This window comes from Herpailurus yagouaroundi, unplaced genomic scaffold (genome assembly GCF_014898765.1).
Source record: "Herpailurus yagouaroundi ecotype Mexico unplaced genomic scaffold, PumYag 77, whole genome shotgun sequence".
In the NCBI taxonomy this organism is placed as follows: Eukaryota; Metazoa; Chordata; class Mammalia; order Carnivora; family Felidae; genus Herpailurus; species Herpailurus yagouaroundi.
In genome coordinates this window covers 83,575,267-83,597,955 of record NW_024412388.1, presented here as the reverse complement: position 1 = coordinate 83,597,955, position 22,689 = coordinate 83,575,267, and the positions used below count along the sequence as shown (strand labels likewise).

Here is a 22,689-nt window from a genome sequence, read left to right as displayed (position 1 = left end):
ATGAATAGTTATTTAACCTCTTAAAATAAGTTTTTCCCCTATCTGTGAATGGGGCTGGTAATTTCTGTTTTGTTACGTTGTCCTAAAGATTAGAGATATACACGTGAGATACTTAACACAATGCTTGGCACACGTAAGTACACAGCATGTGCTTCACCCCAAATTTAGTGGATTTGAACAACTATTAATTTATTTCAGAATTCTGCATGTTAGCAATTTGGGCTGGGATAAGCTGGGTGGTTCTTCTTGTCTCAGCTCATCCCACTTTTTCTGTAGTCAATTTCCAGGTGGGCTGGGGCTGGCTAGTCTCAGGTAGCTTCTCCTAGATGCCTCATCCTTATCCCATGTGCTCTGATCCTACAGCAGACTATGCCAACTTGATCACATGGCCAGGCAGGATTTCAACAGAGTGGGCAAAAAAGGACAAGACTTCTTCAAGCCTTGGTTGGACACTGGCACAATATCACTTTTGCCATGTTCTGTTGATGAAAACAAGTCCAAAGTCAGTCCACATTCCAGTAGCGGGTAAATAAATCCCCCATGTGATGGGAGTAGCTGCACATTTACATTGCAAAGGGGCATGAATACAGGGAGAAAAACACTTCCCCCACCCCACTCCCCGAACACTCTACCACAAGAAGATTGAGGATGCAAAATCAGTTGGAATCTCTAATGTAAATTGAAAGGATAGGAAATCAATATGGTAAATCTTAATGTAGTAGAGAGGAACTTGGAGGCAAAAGACCTGAACTTAATCCTTGCTTCTGCTATTGATTAGCTTGACCCTGGTAAAATAAATGATCTACGCTCATTATTCTCAGTATAAAGTTTTCCAAATTCATAATTATTACAGGGAATAAATGAGATAGTGTATGTGAAAATGTGCAGTAAGTTTAAATATATACACAAATTTAATGGATTACTGTTCTTTGATATAAAGTATACTTAATAAATTCTGAGAGGTTTTCGAACCTCTTACTTTATACCACCTATCTGTCCTTCTAATTCTCTCTCTAGAATGTAGAAATTTGCTTACATTTAAATACTGGGATTGGTAATAAAAATGTACATTACTGGGAATTTCTTTCCTCAGCTACCTGTCCCAGCATTCCTTTGAAGCAAATATTATTGAATCCCAATTATGTATAAGGTATAATATTAGGTACTAGAGGTATACCTCTGAAAAAAAGCCCTGTCCCCCAAACTTCAGTCATCTTTTGAAAAACACACAAACAACAGCTTAATACCATATAATGTTATAACAGAGAAATGCAAAGGATGCCATAGGATCTCCGAAGAGGGGTGCCTGACCCAGTCAAGGGGAGAAGAGTACATAGGAAGGGGTTCCTAGTGAAGGTAATGCCCAAATGAGGAGCAGGAATTTACTGGACAGAGTAATCCAAAATTCTAATCCAACTGCCCAACTGGTTAGGAACCATAGTTTCAGACCCTGCCTCGATGAACCTGATTTCTACCAATGAACCCAGTTCCATTGCCCATGATATGTATCCATTCATTTCTCCCCAACACTAAACTGAACTACTTGGGATTTCTTAAACAGAGCATATTTCTTAAACACAGCATCCTGTGCCTTTGCTTCTGCTGCTCACTCCACCTGGAGTGCTCTTGCCTCTTTTATTTCTAATCAGTGTCTAATAAACACCCAAGCATGACTTCAGAGTCTAGTAGGAGTTGCTTTTCTAGGATATCTTCCCTGATTCACACAGGTACAAATAATCACCCTTCCCTTTCTTCTGTCATTATATCCTGGTTCATACACTATAATTATTTTTCTATCAATTTACATATGTCTGCTTTATTATACCATATGCTCCTAGAGCACAGGGACCATTCCTTATTCATTCAGACAAAAGGAATAGACATATGGCCAGGAGAATGCAGAATACATGTTACATTCAGGAAGCAAAGTAATTCAATGTGGTTGGAGCAAAAGTAGCATTGTGATCTTGTACAGCTTATTACAGAATTAGATTTTATCCTGAAGTTGGATTTGAAAAAGAAGTGTGGTATGATCAGGTTTGTTTCTTTAGAAGGATCTGCCAGATGGCATAGGCTGCAAAGAGAGAGAGGGAGACTAATAAGAAAGCTATTCCAGCAATCCAGGGTAACAGTGGTGAGGATCTTAACTAAGACAGTCATGATGAAGCATCAGGAATACTTAGAAGGGATCATTAGGAAGTAAACTAGAGCAGTGCTTTTCAAATTTTCCTGTGCATTAGAATTACCTGGAGATCTTTGAAGAACCCTGATGCCTGGGCCTAACTACATACAAATTATCCTAGAATCCTTAGGGTTATTTTTTTTCCTTACTCTTCAGGGTATTTCAATGCTTAGCCAAGTCAAAGAACCAGTGGACTAGAGAGTACTTGGTGAATAACTGGGTGTAGGTGATGAGAGAGAAAGGAAGAAAGGAAATCTAGTTTCCTAACTTGGGATGAAAGGGTGGAGTATATTTAACATGAAATGAACAAATTCAGGGCAGAGTTTGATCTTGAGCAAATTGAATCTAGGGGGTAGAAGGCAGTTGGACATGTTGTTCTTGAACTTAGGAGAAAGATATAGGTTGGAGGTATACACTTTATAACTTTTCTACATACGGACATGATCTGAAATTGTTGTGAATGTGATATCCAAGGAAATGTGTATGAAGTGATACCAAGAGGACCATAAGTAGACCCTGGGGACATCAACATGTAAAAGGTGGTCAGAGGTAGAAGAGCCTGAGAAGGAACAATGAAAATGAAAGTAACAAAAAGAGGTACCTCCAAAGCTCATATGGAAGAGGGTTTCAGTAAGCTGGAGATAGCTCACTGTCTAAGTGCTGAAGAGAGTTCCAGTACAGATTCAGGCTGAAAAGTATCTATTTGCCAAGGTCACTGATGACCTTGGGGAGATGACTTCCTAGACAGAATAGGGACAGAAACTAGATAAAATATTTAAAGAAGTGATCAAAAGGAGAGGAAAAAGCAGCCATTACTACAGTTTCTGAATAGTATGCAGTGTTTTATTTTTTCCTGTTTTAGTGGAAAATGTCTGATTTTCTATGGAAACTATGTGCATATTGTTTAACTTGCAATATGACTTTTCTATGTTAGGAATAGTTGTGTAAACAGCACATTTGTTAGTCCCAAAATAAACAAAGAAAATGATGAATTTTTAAACAATATAAAAAGACAACTTTAAGAATATTATTCTCATCTGCAAACATCAAATAAGCAATAACCATATAAAATATGAGGAAAGTTTCACTGTTAATGTGCTATTCTCAATGTGTACATTTAAGGAAAATTGTACCAATCTCACTTCCACTTTATTTCTACTACAGTACAAAGAGCATTTAAAATTTGAATGTTGTACAGTTAATTAATATTTAATAAACATATTTTCTTGGTTTAAATGTCTTTGAAAATCACATGTCCCATGCTATTTTTCCTCCTTGATATAATCCCAGTAGTGTTAGGGATAATTTTGTTAAATTGTTTGACAAAACCTAACTCAGCTACTTGTAATTTACAGTTGTTCACCTTTGTCACTTTTCAGTTTTCCCCTACTAAAAAATTTAAGTTGTCTTGCAGCTGAATTGTTGACTGAATTTCCAATGTAGTTCATAATATAGTTACAGAATACCAAAACAGTGTTGCTGACATGTGTTTTAAGCATACACTTTAAGTTAAAGGGAATTTGGGAATATAGCCAGCTTGTAACCAATTAGATGTTTTAAGTTGTTCTTCACCTTAATTTCTAATGTACAAACTTTATGGTAAATAAGTTTGAAAAAAAATGCTAAATAAAATCATTTTTGTTTTTTCCATAAAGGAAATGTAATTTTAAAAAATAATTTAATCATGAATTGTGATTCTTTCATTTAAAAGTTAGGGAGGATGACAATAGAAGCCATTTAACATGTTTTTTTGTTTTGTTTTGTTTTGTTTTTGTTTTGTTTTGCTTTGTTTTGTTTTGTTTTGTTTTGTTGTTTGGAATAAGTTCTATCAGCACAAAGGCTGACCCAGGGCTTGAACTCAAGAACTGTGAGATTATGACCTGAGCCAAAGTTGGACGCTTAACAACTGAGCCGCCCAGGTGCACCTCTCCCTCATTATTTCTAAGCCTCTGTCCCCCATTCTTTCATGTCGGAAGATCTCATCTACTACTTAAGAAAAATGTGCATACCAGAAAGGATAATTTTACCTTTTCCACACCAAGTCTATAAACGCAATTGCATCCATACCTATTTTTTCTCTCTCTACTCTTCTCTTCCACCCCATTAAACTGGAAACAGTGCCTCTGCTCCTATCAAAGGTTACTTCTACTTATGCGAAAGACTCATCATCACCTCTTGCCTTCTCAATAGCTTTTTCCTCCTTTCCAGATTATTTCCACCAGCATAAAAACATACTCAAATATGGCCCATTAAGAAAAAACATCTCTCCCTAGACCTCCCATAATCATTTATGTGCTGCCCCATTTATCTTTTAGCTAGCTCACCAAAACCTTGGGAGAGATTTGTGTGTCACTTCTCTCCACTTCTGTATATTCTATTCACTCAGACTATTCCAGTCTGACTACCGTCCTTGCTGCTTTACTGAAACCATTTTTTGTAAAGGTTACCAATGGTTGCTGTATTGCCAAACCTCATGGACAATTCTGTATTCTCTCACACAAACCCTTAGTTGTATTCACCAGAGTGGATTGGTCTTTACTTTCTGGAACACTTTCCTCTCTTAGCATTTGTGACCTCACATTCTCAGATGGCATCCCAGGCCCTTCCTTTTTCTGTATTTTATTATCTGTATTCTGTATTATCTCTTCCCTTTGAAGTCACCTATCCAGGTGGCTTTAAATACTGTTATATTTCGAAGTTTCTAATACGTACGCCTTCATCTCTAACCTCTTTAGTGAGTTCTAGACTCATGTATACAGTGACATGGTTTATGTTCTCATTAATTAGAGAGGCTTAATAGACATTTTATGTGTAAGATATGAAAACGGAACCTCTTAGTACCTCCCCCCACCCCACACTAGTTATTTGACTAGGCCTTGTTGCATCTCAGTAAACTGTCTACATTCCGCTTAGTAGCTCAAGCCAATAATCTAGGGATCAGCCTCAATCTCTCCTTTTCTCTCATCTCCTGAATCTAACCACTGACCAGTCTTGTTGGTTCTAGCTCAGAACTGTCCACTTCACTGCATCCCCATGGGTAATATGGAAGCCACATTATTTCAATCTAACTGGACTCTGCTTTCATCCTGAAACACCTTCATTCCCTTCCCTATAACTTAGTGAAACACATCTTTTTAAAATGCAGATCAGATTCTTTTATCACCCTCCTTTAAACCTTTCACTAGTCTCCATTGCATCTATAATAAAACCCAATTCCCACAGGGATCAGCTCATAGAGATATGGCCACTGACAGTTTGTCTCATTTTCTCTTAAATTCGTCTTGCCCTATCATGAAACTCCATCCACATGGCCTTCTCTTTTTCTTAAATATGTCATGCTCATTCCCACCTCAGTGTCTTTGCACATGTATTTTCTTCTACTTAGAATGCCAGTTGTCTTCCAGTTCCCCATCCCATTCTTCAGTGTAAGGGGCCTTCTTATCTATCATGTCTCAACTCACACAGCCTTTTACTGACCATCATCTGATGGAGGCACTGTGCACCCCACTGATTCTCCATTACTGTCCTCTATTATGCCTTTCTAACAATAATCTTGGTGTGTAAATAGTCCTAATAATTTTTTAACTTGTTATGATTTTCTCTCCCTAAAATGTAAGCTACAGGAAGGCAAGGACTTCTTTCATTTTTTAAATCACTTCTTAGAACAGTTACTGGTACATAGTATGTGCTCAAGAAATATCAGTTGGGGTACCTAGGTGGCTCTGTCATTTAGGCATCTGACTTTGCCTCAGGTCATGATATCATGGTTTGTAGGTTTGAGCCCTGCATCAGGCTTTGCAGTAACAGTGAGGAGCCTGCTTAGGATTCTCTTTCTCTCCCTCTCTCTCTCTGCCCCTTGCTTTCTCTCTCTCTCTCTCTCTCTCTCTCTCTCTCTCTCTCTCTCAAAATAAATAAATAAACTTAAAGAAAAATAAATATTAGTTGAGCGTTCAGTGGAAAAGACTCTAAGTCAATGTCTTAAACTCCTTTCTATGTCATTTGGTAGCAAGCACACAGTACATGTTCAATTTGCTTATTAATGGACTAACTGACATTGACTCTCCCACTAGCCTGTGTGTCATAAAATGTAGGATGTAGTTCAAACACTACATAGCACTTGGCCATGTATAAATTTGCCTATGTATAAAATTATCCAATGTTTTTTAAAATATGAGTTATAGGGGCGCCTGGGTGGCGCAGTCGGTTAAGCGTCCGACTTCAGCCAGGTCACGATCTCGCGGTCTGTGAGTTCGAGCCCCGCGTCGGGCTCTGGGCTGATGGCTCAGAGCCTGGAGCCTGTTTCCGATTCTGTGTCTCCCTCTCTCTCTGCCCCTCCCCTGTTCATGCTCTGTCTCTCTCTGTCCCAAAAATAAATAAACGTTGAAAAAAATTTAAAAAAAAAAAATAAAATAAAATAAAATAAAATATGAGTTATAAAAATGGAGCACTAGAAATGGCCTAATTTAAGTGAAATATAGGCAAAAGTTACCCTGGCTTTAAGAAAATGTTTCACTGAATATTTATTTCTAGTAATATAGCATGATGTTTCACAATATAAAATATCCATCAATTCTCTTTTTTTTTTTTAATTTTTTTTAATGTTTTTTATTTATTTTTGAAGGACAGAGAGACAGAGCATGAGCAGGGGAGGAGCAGAGAGAGAGGGAGACACAGAATCCAAAGCAGGCTCCAGGCTCTAAGCTGTCAGCACAGAGCCCGATGCAGGGCTCGAACCCACAAACTGTGAGATCATGACCTGAGCCGAAGCCAGACGCTCAACCGACTGAGCCACCCAGGCGCCCCTCAATTCTCTTTTTTCATGGGAAGAAAACAAAACCCTGTCCTTTCTTGCTTGCCTAAAAACCAAGCACAGTAAAACACGGAAAGGCTTTCTAATCATCAAAGAAAGATTAAATTATGCCCAGTGTCCTTTAATGTTAATATCTTTTAGCCTGACTCTTTGAAAAATCCTAATATGTTTTAATAAAGAATAAAATGATTTTGGGGTCATTTTTATTCCCCTGAAGTAGAATGTCATCACATATTTTCCCAAAATATCAGTTGGTTTTAGATTAAAAATATTTAGACCAAGAAGACAATTTGGCATTTTAAAATTAATGTATATATTTTTCCCTTACATTTACTTAACTGTTAAAAAATTGCTTAGGAAGTTATTTCAAAAGTGCCAATTTTAGTTTTAAATGTAATAATTGTCAAGACTCTAAGTGAAAGATATCAGGATACAACTTGAATTTTCTTAAGACAAAGTGGTGTTAGTTCACACATACAGATGTGTTAGTGGTACACCTAGCTTAGAAGTGGCTAGCATAGGTCTCTTCCCATTACACATTTTCTACTTCCCTGTCTCTGCCTTATTTTTCCCTAGCATAACTAGCTCTGGGTGGAGGTGGCAAGATCAGTTAAGTGAAGAGTCAGTTGGGGGTCACCAGCAGCTCTGAACACACTTCATTCCAGTTTAGGGACCAATGAGAAAAAGAATTGTTTATCTTCCCAGCTCCAGTGCAGGACTTCCACAGGAATAGAGTGGCTGATTGCTATGATCAGCCCTGTTAGAGATACTTTCTGTTTTTTGGGCAAGAACATAGAGTCTGTTTCAGAAAGTGAGGAAAGAAGAACAAGGTAGTGCTTGACTGCTTAGAGCACACACACAAAAATCTACCTCTGCTTAACATAACGTTTCTCTCCCACCTGTGGTCACCCTTCCCCAGTGACAGCCCATGCCAAATCATACCAAGTCACTGCATCCCCAGGCATTTGGTGGCACCAGGGCTCTTGATGTTCAGGACAATTATCTGGGTAATATTTATTTCTCTCCATCAAGCCCAACCATGGCTTCTCATGATCCTCAGGACCTATAGGGCAAAAATGACTTTAACCAACCCCAACACAATCAATATATATTTGAAGCAATAACAGCTTTGTCAAAATTAAAATGGCCATTTAGTAAAGTGGAACCAGGTTAGACACTAGTTGAGAGCATATATCATATATACTAGTCAATACTAGTAAACATGGTTATTTACTAGTCATTTACTAGTCAGTGCTGGTAAACATTATTTTCCTGGCAGCAGATTTCTTTGGTCAGGCTATCTGCTTAGCTGAGTCCTGCCCACTATAAGGGTCTTCCCTGTTGTCCTCCACGGCTGCCTAGGAGGGCCATGGGAGAGGAGGATGTTGTGCTGATTCAGCACTGCTTCATATTTCTATAGGAATGTGAACCTGAGGATTACTTTTCATAATTAGAGGCATATTTGGCTTTTGTTTTTTGGGTTTTTTTTTTTTTGCTTGTCTTGATTTAAATAATAAAACTCCCTAAAAACCTTAGTATACTGTTTATTACTTTCACCAGAGAAGCACTCGTATCTAATGCTAAAATCTGTTTTTCATTTTGAACTTTGGATCTCACCCTGCCTTTAAAGTTTTAGCAACAAGCCTGGAGGCTCTGCCCATTTCCAAACTCTTTTTATTAACTGTTTTGTTTTTAAAATTTGGGGGTTTTTTGACCTTGAAGCCACCGAGGACAATAGGAATCTGTCTGACCTGTCCCCATTTGATTTTCCTTTTAGATGGGCTCCGTTTTTGTTCATGCAGGGGATACTCACCAGGAGGTATTAGTCTCGTCCTAGAAGATCAGGTGTACACTGTGGTATTTCTCACTGGTTAGTTTTCAAAATAGGGGGGCAGAATATCCCTGATCTTAGATCACGTGAAAAGGTCAGAAAGAGCGTCTCTTACTGAAGGTTCATAAGTTATGCTGGTGATCCTTTTTTAGCTAGCAAATGGGCAAGCATGGAATTTGACTTTTCCCTTTCTTTTAGCCCTAGAGAAAAGGCCATGTGTCATTCTTAACATTTGTTTCTCCGAATTCTTAAAAGCTGCATTCTCACTGGACACAAATGTTGACTCCTGAACTCACCCCAAAATAATTAGGCATTCTTAACTTTTCTCTGTTCATCATTTACTTTCTTCCTTTTGTTCTCTCTCTAAAGAGGAATCAATCTTATGTCTCATCATTGTCCCACCTGTATCTGATTCAAACTCTCAGATCTTCTGATCCCTGTTTCTCAATTGCTCTGTCTAGTTCACAGGTTCTGTGTATTTTAACATCTGACCCTTTTTTCTATCACCAAGACCAACACCCAGATCAGCCTTGCTCACTCTTCACTCTGACTCATGATAATTATTTGCCAACACTTTTCATCTGTTGTTTATTTTTTCCCTTCTCTGACTCAAGATACTCATTTCTGCTTAATCTTAAAGGGATAAACTGATAGCGGCACCTGGGTGGCTCAGTCTGTTAAGCATCCGACTTCAGCTCAGGTGATGATCTCATGGTTCATGGGTTCAAGCCCCACATTGGGCTCCGTGCTGACAGCTCGGAGCCTGGGGCCTGCTTCAGATTCTGTGTCTTTCTCTCTGTCCCTCCTCCACTGCAGCTCTTGTTCTCTCCCTCAAAATAAATAAGCAAACATTTTAAAAAACAAATAAAAAAAAGGAAGAGCTGATAAAGCAACTCCCTGCTCCTAAACTTTTGGTGACCTCATTCATTTATTCACTCAGTCTTATTGTGTGCCAAGCACCATGCTGATTATTGTAGGTGAACAATGAATGATACAGAGCAGGCCCAGCTCCCATGGAGATTATAGTCTATCAGGAGAGAAAAAAAAAATTAACCCAGCGTTACAGTCAGGCTTGTTGTCTCTGTGGTTTTCATGGTGTATGATCCCAACTTATTTTCTGTTTCTGTCAATGTTGAAAGCATTTACAACATATATTTGTTTTGTTTTGTTTTCTAGACATATATAAGAAAGCTGAGTGTAGTGAGAGCATAGTTAGTGACTTTTAGTGGACTCTTCCTCTAGATTCTGCAACTTTAGGCTTGGCACAAACTCTTTGTGGTTCAATCTCAGTCTTTAAATGTTAATAATAAAACAAAAAAACTAATGACATGTATTGAATGCTTGCTTTGGGCCAGCAAAATCTAGTGGTTAAAAGCACAGATTCCCAGTCAAACTGCCTGGGTCTGAGTCCTGGCTCTGCTCCCTATTATCTGTGCTACTTGTGCATCTCAGTACTTCAGCATCTTCTATAAAATGGGGAAAATAGCATTGGGAACAATTAATTAAGTGAATGAAGTCAAAACCATTTAAAAAGCACCTACAACATCATAAGAGCTATGTAAGTTTTAGCAACTTCCATTATTTCTTTCCTAAGTAAGTCATACTATTATCCATGTTTAACCAGTGAAGAAACTAAATAACTTGCCTGGGGCCACACAGTCAGTGGTAGAGTCAGAGTTCTAATGCGGGTATTCTGGCTTCAGAGCAGATATTAGTAGCTATTATTCTATGTACCCTCTATTATAGGGTTATTGTAAATAGTCAAATAATCAGCATTTAACAAGGTTTAAACTTACAGTGCACTGTGAATATGTAAGGTATTATTATCCATGCTGTAATAAGATATGATTGAAGAAAACACTAATTTATTTCTTTTCCGTATCTTGAAACTTTTAGCTACAGCAGAAATTACATTAATAAACATTTCTATGTCATTGTGTGATATAGACAACCCTCTCACATGCACAAATTTATGTAAGTCCCACTATCACTTTCTGAGGTGGACAAAGTCCACATTGTTCTCTCCATTTTAAAAATAAGAATGTGGAGGACCAGAAAAGTTAAGTAACTTACATTAAGAATTCAGAGGTAGTAAATGAGAAAGTCTCTCACATAAGTCCGAAGCCCAGAATCTCATTCTTTGCCTCACTGGAAGACTCTGTTGTTTTTTAATAATTTTTCTTTCAGTGGATCAAAACTAATTTTTAGACTATAGTTTACCATTGTGAACATATATATGTAAATATCAATATACCCTTGCGTACAAAAGCATAACCATTTGAACTGGCATTCTTTCCCTCTTTTCGTTTTAAAGATTGTGATTGCCAGCATCATGTGCAGTTACAGCAAAAATGACTGGATGGAACTCTCCAAAATGGCTGAGGTAATGATTTCTTTAGTATATATTTATTTTATTTCTCCTCTTCCATTTTTATTAGCTTTAAATAAAGAGCTGCCATGAAAAATAACACAGTAGAAGTAAAATTGAATGGAAAATGGTAACTTAAAACATTTCTATTATAATTTGTTTACCCTGTGTTTTCGTTAAAATGATGGAAATGTAAATTTAAAAGGAATCTGTTCTATGAAAGTGGTCCCTTGGATTTCACACAGTACCAAAAAAATCCTTTATTCTTTGAATCCATATACTCTTTATTTGCATATTAAGCAAACTGTATATTATGATGGATGCCATGATAAAATTTAATTCTACCTTTGAGAGTGTAACAGGATCTTACCTTGCCTTTAGGCAAACTAGTTTGACAGCGAGAAGAAATTTTGAATATAAAACTCTTGAATATTTAAAATATAAAAGGTTCGTTTAATACTATTCTAGTTTGAATACAGACATGCATAAAATGGTAGGACAGAATGCTCCTGAATTGAACACTAGTCAGCAGGTTTTCTATAATATAAATTGAATCTTGCACAAATGCAAACAACTAACCATGTGCCTCCAATTTGTATTTCAAATAGAAAAATACATACTTAAAATTGTATACTTATGTCCGTCATGCTGTCATGAAAAATAATCTAGATAGCTTCAGCTGGGGTTTCTTGAAAACCTCTCAGAAATGTAGAAGGCTAAATCTAACAGCGCTTATATAGTAATGACTGTACATTATAAAATATTATAAAGCCTTCTATCGTGTTCGAAAATTGTACATTTTATTTGGATATCTTAAAACTGCGAGGGAAAAATTACTTCTGGGACTTAAAGAGGTGAAATTAAACATGATCAGTAATTGGTTTCGTGATCTTTAGTGCTGGGTCCACTTTATACGTGTATTTACCTAATTGACCATGAAATCTTCCACAGAACCTGTGCTTGGCATGAGCTTTGCCAATTTTAAGCTGACTATGATGAATGGCTTTATCACGCTGCTTGCTTCTCTGCCTTTCTGTAGAATAAAATACTTTAAAATAAATATATTCTTCAGTAATGAGCATTAACCTTTAAATAAACAAATTTTACTTTTAAAAAGTCCAAAGCCTTCCTATTAGTAACATACCAACCAAGTTAAAGATATTTTTCACATTTCTCACATTCTGTATCTATTTATTTAATTGCAGTTTTATTTAATATCATAAGTACTCATAGCAAAAAAAAAAAAAAAAAAAGAACAGCAAAAACAAAGGATAGGAAGGAAGAGAGGATAAAAAGAAGAGAAAAAAATTAGAAAAAATTATGCTTTCCATTGGGTCAAACCAGTCTATAGAATCTCTCCCCAGGAAAGCCATCTACATAAGAAGAAGGTCAATCTATAGATGCTGTCAATTAAAAAAAATCTTTTCTATAATCTTAAAATATGGACCATCCCAGGGCATATTGCATGAAGGAGCTATCCCCTGGAGGGGACATCCCCCTGGAGGGCCGCATTAGGCAGCATGATTCATCATAGCTCATTGATAGGTACCCAATAACGCTTTGTAGAGTCAGTTTTGTTTTTATGAATGCATGCTTCAAAAGAGATTAAAACAGATTTTCTTTTTTTTACAATAGAAGATCCCACATTCAAACAAACCAACAAAAACAAACAAACAAAAAAAAACCCATTCAAACCAAACTTACTATACCACTTACAGTGTACATTTCTTTGGGGGGTGTTGATAATGGGTGGTAAGAAATCAGAACTATCACACCAGCTGTTCTAGCACGAGTTTTAAGTTCAGCAGATGACTTAATGTGATGACGAATATACTTTAAATTCATGAAGTTCCTCTCCTTATAGTAGATTAATTTTCGAATTACGCAATAGGGAACCAAGGAAATCTGTTATGAGCTCTTTACTATTATATCCGAAAACAGAAATGACACATGTGTAACAGCAGGACAGATCAAGTTGTACAAGAACATGAAAAAGCAAAGAGTGAGAAACTGTGTCAGAATGAAAATTTGCACGAGGAAGGATCATTATTATTTGTTTCACCAGAGGCTACCACTGTGTTTTCCTATTCTATTTTTTTAAGTTTATTTATTTATTTTGAGAGAGAGAGAGACAGAGAGAGAGAGAGCAAGTGAGGGAGGGGCAGAGAGAGGGAGAGACAGAATCTGAAGCAGGCTGTGTGCTGTCAGGGCAAAGCCTGATGCAGGGCTTGAACTCACAAACTGTGAGATCATGACCTGAGCCGAGATCAAGAGTAGGATGCTTAACCAACTGAGCCACCCAGGTGCCCCAGTATTTTACTATTCTAAATAAACATTTCAGACCATATGGATGGTTAAAAAAAATAGAACCTAGGTACATTCTTAAAATATGCTGAATTCAACTAAATGACATTTTTAAAAATTAATATATATCCAGTATATCATCTTTACCATGTACATATTTTTTTATTTTATTTTTTTAATGTTTATTTATTTTTGAGAGAGAGAGAATGGGGGAGGGTCAGAGAGAGAGAGGGAGACACAGAATCTGAAGCAGGCTCCAGGCTCTGAACTATCAGCACAGAGCCCAACAGGGGGCTCTAACTCATGAACTGTGAGATCATGACCTGAGCTGAAGTTGACTTCTTAACCAACTGAGCCACCCAGGCACCCCTACCATGTACATATTTTTTAAATATATTCTTTTAAGTTCATTTGTTTATTTTGAGAGAGAGAAAGCAAGCATGTGTGTGTAGGGAAGGGTTAGAGAGAGGGAAAGAGAGAATCCCAAGCAGGCTCTGTGCTGTCAGCACAGAACCCTATGCAGAGCTTGATTGTACAAACTGTGAGATCATGGCCTGAGCCAAAGTCAAGAGTCAGACACTTAACTGACTAAGCCACCCATGTGCTCCTATCATGTGCATATTTTTTTTAGAAAGCTTTGTTTCCTCCCGGAAATAGAACCATACTGAACCAAACCTTCCTTTTCAGTTTAACCCAAGAATACACATGCTTTTATTGTCATCTTTTATGCATTCTTCAACCTGGTTTGAATTTGTTGTTTTGTGAACGCCATAGAAAAGAAGCAGCCTTTAGAAAAGTGTTCACAGTTTGGTGTCAAATCAGTAGCATTGTTAGGGTCTGCTCAAGTATTCTGTATCTGATCACAGGCTTTCCTACTTTTCTGGGACATGGATAACCTACTCCAATTCCATGCAAAGGAAGATCTATGGAACACCTACTATGTGCAAAGTCTCTTGCCAGCCAAAACAGAGGTGAATAAGATATAGCACCCATCATACTAGAAAGATACCCCAGTCAGAAAGATCAGAAAGACACCAAACTGAACTGTATGGAATGCTGACAATATCAGGTCTTAAACAGATCTTGAACTGATTTTAATAGATCTTGAATCCATTTCTTTCTTATTAAAATTTTTTTTCAACGTTTATTTATTTTTGGGACAGAGAGAGACAGAGCATGAACGGGGGAGGGGCAGAGAGAGAGAGGGAGACACAGAATCGGAAACAGGCTCCAGGCTCTGAGCCACCAGCCCAGAGCCCGATGCGGGGCTCGAACTCCCGGACCGCGAGATCGTGACCTGGCTGAAGTCGGACGCTTAACCAACTGTGCCACCCAGGCGCCCCAGAATCCATTTCTTTCTTAATGTGTATTAGCTTAGAAAACAGAGCCTGGGTCAAAGGTAATGTGAAGATGCTTAATGAAGGATACAACCCCAGAGCAGGAAGGGTGGGAGCAAAAGGGAAATTAGATAGGAAGAAGGGAAAGCAGATCCTGTGTGGTACATTCCAGGCTGGCTCCCACTTCACAAGGAAATGGAGCTAATTGCTCTGTCCTGTGGGATGGAGAGTGCTTTGTGAAATCATCCTGCCTCACAACAGTTCAGAGGAGAAGGGTGAGAGATGTACCTACTGGTTCCTTTCTGTCTACTGTCTCTCACTGGTCAAATTTCACACCCGGGGTTCTGCCTTCCTCTGCACTCCTGGGTTGTGTATCCTGCCCATTTTAGGGCAGCTGCCAATAAGGAAGCCAAATCCCACAGCATGCTGTGAGACATTTCTTGTTTCTTGTTTGATGTGTCTTGTGAGATGTTGTGACATCTAAACCCAGAACCTAGGAAAAAGCTAAAGCCTCTTGGTCAGGTGTGCACATGGGTACTTCTGGGGCTTTCACTTTGACAGATACAGTGGCAGCTGTGGCAAAGCCCAGCTCCCATGCTGAGGGAGCTGTGAGAACTGGCAGGGGTAGAAGTTGTGAGAACAGCATCAGGGACTGAGGTCTCTTCTCAAGCTAGTGGCAAAAGCTTGAGTGGCAAGTAAGGCCATCAGATTTGAACCAGTAGATAAATTGAATATGGCTCAACATGCATTGCTACCACCCTAATCCAAGTTTATGAGACAGCTTGCCCTCAGGCAATCCGAAACCTTCCCACTCTCCTTCTTAAGATGCAAAATCCTTACCTTAACCTGTAAGCCCCTCCACCATGTTCTGGACCCTGCCTGCTTCCCCAGCATCATCCTCAGTTTGGTATCCACATCCCAGCACCTGCTGGTCTCCTCTTACTCCTCCGACACACTCTGAACTGGCGGCCTTTGCTATTCCCTTGGCCTGGAACATTCTCTCTTACTCATACAATGTTCTCTTGTTCTCAATTCTGAGTCCCCTGATTGGTAGGTTAAACCCTCTGCCTAACTCCTTCTAAGATCCTGTCTTCAGAAGCCAGTTTACCATAAAACTAATGAAACATACGCTTCAGGGCTTACTTGCCCAAGTTTACTTCTAAACCCCTGTACCTAATTTTGGATTTGTAATTTTTACTTATTTTTTTTTTCTTAATGAAGTTTCCCTGATGTGTTTACGCTTCAGGCTCCCCAAAATCCAGGTGTACTTCTGCCTGTGCTTTTCCTTTGTGGCATTTAATACAGTGGTAATCACAGTGGTGTCATTCGCTCATTAACCTCTGTCCTGCTTATTACACAGCAAGCTCCTGGGGGTGGAGACTCCTGGCTGGTTCACCACTTAATCTCCAATCCCAAGCACAGGGCTTTGCCCACCTGTGGTTATCCCTCAAGTATTTGTTGAAGCAAAATAGGGATACAGAGCTGGTATACTGACACGTGACAAACAAAGAGCAAACAATTACAGAATAAATGGGAAGAGTGGCACTTTATTTGGCACCAATGAACTTGAGGTGATTAAGATACAAAGTAGAAAGTTTTAAGCCAGGGACCTGATGAGGGATTGCCAAAGTTCTGACCACGATTGGTAGGATGTCACCTACTGAGAAAGGTCCAGGGAAAATGCTCAGGTGTCAAGACCAGGTGGCCACACTATTCCTAGCAGGGAGTCCAAACAAACTATTGAAAAGCTGAGTTCTTACCATTTTTTTTAGCCTGAATTTGGGCTAGCAGTGTGTCATGAAATTAAATAGATGTTAGAATTAGGAGATCTCAAATAGGCTGGGGCAGAAAGCAAAGGTGAACCATAGAAATGTGTAGGAGCAGGTGGATATAAGTCTGTGAAGAGTGATCTTTAGCACACTGAATGCAGTCAGGAAAGGTGGACGCCAGCTTGCAGACAAGAGACAGTCACTGACTTAGTGTCCAGTAAGGCCCAAGCCAGTTCAGTGTTTACCTGTACCAAATCCACTTAAAAGTAGTTTAAGATCCTGGAGAATTTATGCCTCCAGTTTTGAACACATGAGACTAGATGACAGTGTTGATACATACGAAGTCAACAATGGGCATTGTATTTTAAGAGATGAAATTAAGAGAAAATTCAAGAAGTGTACCTTTCATCCCCCCAAGGAAACACCATCCTCACCCTGCTTGGGCTCTGATGCTTTTTGCCAGCCCCACCACCCGTGGAAGCCTTTCCTTCCCACTTGGGCTCTGATATACTACATCAAACCACCCTCCACATGGACATCCGTCTCATTGTTCTTGGGCTCTGATAAGCCACACTGGGCTCTCCTGGATCCTTCTAAATCCTCTAGGTTAGCTACCTTGCTCTGTCCCACCCAATGACTTTAAAACTACATCAATAAGGAGGGAAGGGAGGGGTAAGAAAGGGAGAAGAGGAAGAAGTTTATATCTGATTTTGTTGTATATACTGTGCAAAGGTTTATGTTTTTGCTACTCTGGTTTCTCTGAGAGTTTTTATAAAGTGATTCAGAGAATTTTAGAAACTACGCTGCTCCCACTATTCTGATAATTACTTACAATAATTTTTTTTTTCTTTTCTTCCCCCTCCCCACGAAGTGTAGACAGTTACTTTAAATCCTTTTACAAGTCAAGACTGGAGAAGGGCAAGTTGGAGATTCTAATTGGATGCCTGGATGATGGATGGATGGATAGATGAATATATGGATGGATAGACAAAGAAACAGATAGATAGACAGCAATTGCTTACCCTTGCATAATATTTACTATAGTCCAGGCACTGTTTTAAGTCATTCACTTTTATTAAATTTATATATATCTTTCAAAAGCAACCTATGAGTTACTTCCATTGCTTTCCATTTTTTTTGGAGATGAGGAAACTGAAGCAAAAGATAGTTAAATAATATGCCCAAGACTATAGATATAGTATATAGTAAAAGTGGGATTCGAACCCATGAAATCTACCTCCAGAGTTTAGGCTATTAACATATACATTCTACTTCATGTAAATAAATGGGTGATAAGCAGATAATGTATGAAATTAGAAACAGCAAATTTTCTATGTCGTGGCCTTCACTAGGTTACTTTATTGTGTAATCATTTAGGTTAGGTAGCATAAACTCTGGGCTAAATGAGTAAACCGAAATGCTTGTAACTAACAGGAGTCAGAATGCAAGCCCAGTTTCAGTTAATTTAACATTTCATGCTAATTCAGCAATTAAGGCTTTTTGAATGCATATAGTTGCTTGGAAATGGAATTAACTGCCTTTTAAGGGGGTGTACATCCTGTGACAAGAATATTCAAGCAGAGGCCAAATGAATGTTCCCTGTCTCTTGGTTACCTTGAGAAGGATTATCTCAGTTTTGAGATAATCAAAGGCCTTTTCAGATGTGTTTGGTGGGTCAATGTTTGTATTTGTGTATAATACTGGGGAAATCTTTATTAATTAGTCACTGAAAAGCCTTTAAATTGGATGGGTGGTTTTACAAGATTTTAATTTTACTTCAAGTTTAGAAGCTTTAAGGATGTTAAATGTTACATCTTCTTAACCCACTGTATCAACTCCAGCCTTGGAATTAATGATTTCTGATAAGTTATGATAGTGAGTAAAAACATAGGCTCTGGACTCAAACACTTGGTTTTACAAGATTAGAGATATTAAGCAAGTCACTTGAACTCTTTGTAACCTCTGCTTTATCATTTGTAAAATGGGGCTAATGATATATCTCATGACAAAGAGCCTAGTAAAGTATCTGGCATATTGCAAGTAAGTACTCAATGAATATTAGTTATTATCATCTAATTGTAACCTTAGCTTTCACTTACAATTTAGGAAATACATATAATGTAAATATATACAAATACCACCTAAAGTTTATCTAATCCAAAATGTTGTGGAACTGATTTGCTATTAATTGCTGCATTTAAACTAAATAAAGAAGTCTAAAGGAACTATTTGAAATAACTAAGACTAAGAAAAATGCAATACTGTATATAATTGCAATGCACAATCTTTTAATTAAGCTGGTAATTCCCACATGGCATGATTTTGAGATAGGTCCTATTATCTACAGTTAATACTTGAGTAGATGGAGACAAAGATCAACTGACTTCCTAAAGTATCCCCGATTCCTTAGCAAACCTAGGATTAGAACTCAGAATTTAGGCTGTGCTTTGTTCATGCTCATCACCAAAAAAAAAAAAAAAAAACAACCAGCATGATTCATGGTAATGTTCAGATAATATGAAGCATTTTAAAACTGAATTAGGGAATCAGAAACCATAATGAAACAGTATTAGAAAACAAGCTGAATGATCAAATGAACTTTCACAAATGTGTAAAAGAAAGAGCAGATTCACTCATGAACAAAGATGGTTAAGAAGGTTGACCAAGAAATAGCTAGCTAGAATTCTTCAGTTTGTTGAGGTCCTACTTACAATTTACAAAGCAGAAAAAAATAGGCTAAAGTCTTGAACAATTTGGAAGAAAAGTGAGCCCTTGAAGAAACAGCTACGTCTGTTGATACACTTAGAAAGTAGTGAACTGTATTTTTAAAGCCTTTGCATGATGTAATAGACATGCTATAATGTTATGGAAACTGACTCAAGCTTCTAGTTGACCTAGTTGTGGTGTTGGAGAAATTCTAGAAGTTAGGTAAAATAATTTGTAAACTTTAATAGTTTATCCCCCATCCCTCAAATTACCATATTAAACTATTTAAAAAAGTGTTTTGCTTGTTCTTAGAATTTTTTACAGAAGACTTCTCAAGAATTCTACGATTCTTCAAGTAGTCTAAGAACACTAGGAGTGAACTATTGTGTTCATTTTCACAGGACCCATTTTGTATACTCATGAATTAATGAGTTAAATTGGAATCCTATTTAATTATTAAAGACAAAACTATCTGCACTTCATGTTTCTTAGCATGGACTTATTTTCAATACAATACAATTGATTTTCAGTTAAAAACATTTAAATTTTTACTTGTATGCATTCCCGGTAGCCTACTGTATTTTTCTTTGCACTGCTACTTCCTGGACCAAGTATCCAGAATTAGTAAGATTTGCTTCTATAAAAGTAAAAGCTGTGTAGGGAAGAATAAATGTGATGTCAAACAGACCTGAGTTAAAATCTCTGCTGTGTCGCTTAATACATGAGGCTTGTCATTAACTCCCCTGTGTTTCAGTTTCCTTGTCTGTGAATTTGGTGTCCTGCTAATCCAAGGATTATGAGAATTAAAGACACCAAATATAAAGCACATAGAACAGTGAGTGTCCTCTTATAAGCACTTAAAAAATATTTGCTGTTGCTATTATTGCTGTTGTTACAGAAATTCTAATTTGAGAGTCAGAATATACCTCACAAGATAGCTATAATGCAGAAAACAGAAGAGTTTAAATTTGACAAATGTGACCTATGTTATGAATGGTGAAAACACATCGGGACGCAAATAAAGCTTTGCCTTTTCTTTCATTTTCCTTCCCCATTGTAAAGGCTTCTGGAGCAGATGCCCTGGAGTTAAATTTATCATGTCCACATGGCATGGGAGAAAGAGGAATGGGCCTGGCCTGCGGGCAGGTAAGGACCTCAACAGCTGCCTTCACGTATTTCTGTGTGACAGAATAGCCCCCTGTATAGGTAGTAACTGTACCTTAGGCAAGAAGATGTGTGGATCAGATGACTGATTTGAGACTTCCAGGTCTGCATTGTTTAAATATTTAGTGCTTAAAAAGTGGAAAATGAGGGAAACTGAAATTACAGCGACTGTTTAGTTTTATTGAGGAAAATATCACATTATGTGCTTGACAGGAAGCAATATCATAACAAATAGTTTTTAAAAGCACTGAAGCAGAATTAGCTGATTTCAGATGCAGTGTTCTTTATTCATTCCTGATGCTGATCCAGTTTCCCTGGAGCAATATACTGTACAAAATGCATTGTTCGTAGTGATTTTGTAGTAAATGGGGCACAGCACAAATTGCATTTTACATTTTTTAGCATATGATCATTATTCCCTAACTGTGTTTTGGGAGTTGCAAAAGGACTTTGATGCTATTTTTATTTTGGGATACAATAAATGGAAACTTCATGCTAAAATACTTTCAAAAACCTAATGAATAAAATGTGGAAATATATGTTAATATGTAGAAAATACCACATTTTTATGTAACTAGATACAGTGTTGTATGTTAAGGAGCAAGGTAAAAGCTTAATACTAAAAAGGTGAGTGTTTTGCATCTAATTTGGCCTTTAAGCCCAGAGGGAAACGGTGTGAATTAAATAATATGCAATGTTGTCATTTATGACAAATTTTCTAGTCCTGGAAAGTTTACTTTTGTCTTTACATCTGGCACAGGGCCTTGTACATAGTAGGTGCTCAATTCTTTTTTTTTTTTCAAATCCTTGGATTATTTGAATTAAACTTAGAGGCCAGAGGCCCTTAATTTGGAAGGGCAAAAATTTCTGCCTATTCAAATGAACCTAGGTTGCTATTTTCATATTAGCATTCAGGAAGGATTTTAAAGTACCTTGTAAATATTTAATTAACATTCGGAATAGATTTGTGACTTAGGAAGAAACCATTCTCTTGCAGCAGCAGGAGAGGAGGGTCTAGTCAAATGTTTTTCAAGTATATCCTGTGTTCCATTCACAATAGGTTACCCAGAAGATCAGTCAGTGTGGCTACAGAATTAGTAGAGGAAAATTATCATTATATTAAATCATGACTTCTGTGAGGCAATGATTGGGTGACAGTTAGCATGTCAAGATGTGTAACTTGGTTGAAATGAGGGAGGCTTTTAAAAAGGACACCTGGAACAGGGCCTGAGGTAGTGAAGGTTCTTTATCCATCCCTTCCACAGTTTCTGAATTTTTTTAGTTACACGGAGAAGAATAGCTATGGAAAATTTAAATCTGTTGACTAATGTTTTAAAGGAGGGTATGTTTTAATATATATTTCTTGCTACAGAAACGGCAATTATTTTGAAAATGTTGCCCAACCTTGTGCTTAATTTTTAGAGTGGGCTTTTACTCTATGAACACATCTGAACTTACCCAGCCATTAAGTGTCTTAGGTGTATCCTCTCCAGGGAGTTATTTAGATACATAAATTTTTGCACAGCCTTTGACTGAATGAGGATGCCAAGCGTTAAAATTTTGCAGAGTTAATATTAAGATTTCTAAAACTCTTGGAAAACATGTTCCAAAAACCATGACACCTTAGGCTGAAGGAAACTTGGGAACATTGCCATTTCACTTGTTAATTATAATCTCTAAAACGAAGCCAGTTCTTCCTATTAGCCACATTTAGAAATTTTCTTTTGAATTATATTCTTTTTGTATCATATCATTAAAAAATACAACTAATTTAATTATTTCTGATCCAATATATTTTAAATGGTTGCTTTGCCTCAGGACACATGAAAGTTCGATATTTTAAATGGAGGGAAGGAAGAATATTAGTGCATTAAAAAAACTTTACTGTTACTCTTTAGGGTGGGCACAAGCATGTCTAGAGCTTATTCATGTTTTCCTTTATTTCCTTTTCTTTTTCTTTCTCTAACTCGTGTTCCTATTGCCTCTTCCTTTCTCTTTGAGATTCCTGGTCTTGAACACTTGTAAGTTGGTGGGATGGGAAATTTGTACTCAGTGCTGGGGAACTGAGAAGCTGTTCTAATTTCTCTTCCCCATAGTAGTGTGATCCTGCATTCCGTTCCATCTTTTGGAAGCTCTGTGTGTGCAAAGCACAGAGCTGTGTGCATTGCTAGAGTCTGATAAGTGTTTGCTTCATGAATGAAACAAGCTGACATTAGTT

General features: G+C 37.6%; 1 protein-coding gene across 1 annotated transcript in view; it reads left to right on the top strand.

Annotated features, from left to right (window-relative positions):
* Nucleotides 1-22,689, top strand: part of DPYD (dihydropyrimidine dehydrogenase) — an 891,530-nt gene that overhangs the window by 583,938 nt on the left and 284,903 nt on the right. The window contains exons 18-19 of the mRNA XM_040471061.1: nt 11,138-11,206; nt 20,370-20,453. Of these exons, the coding sequence (XP_040326995.1) occupies nt 11,138-11,206; nt 20,370-20,453 (153 nt within the window). The remainder of the gene's footprint in view (nt 1-11,137; nt 11,207-20,369; nt 20,454-22,689) is intronic.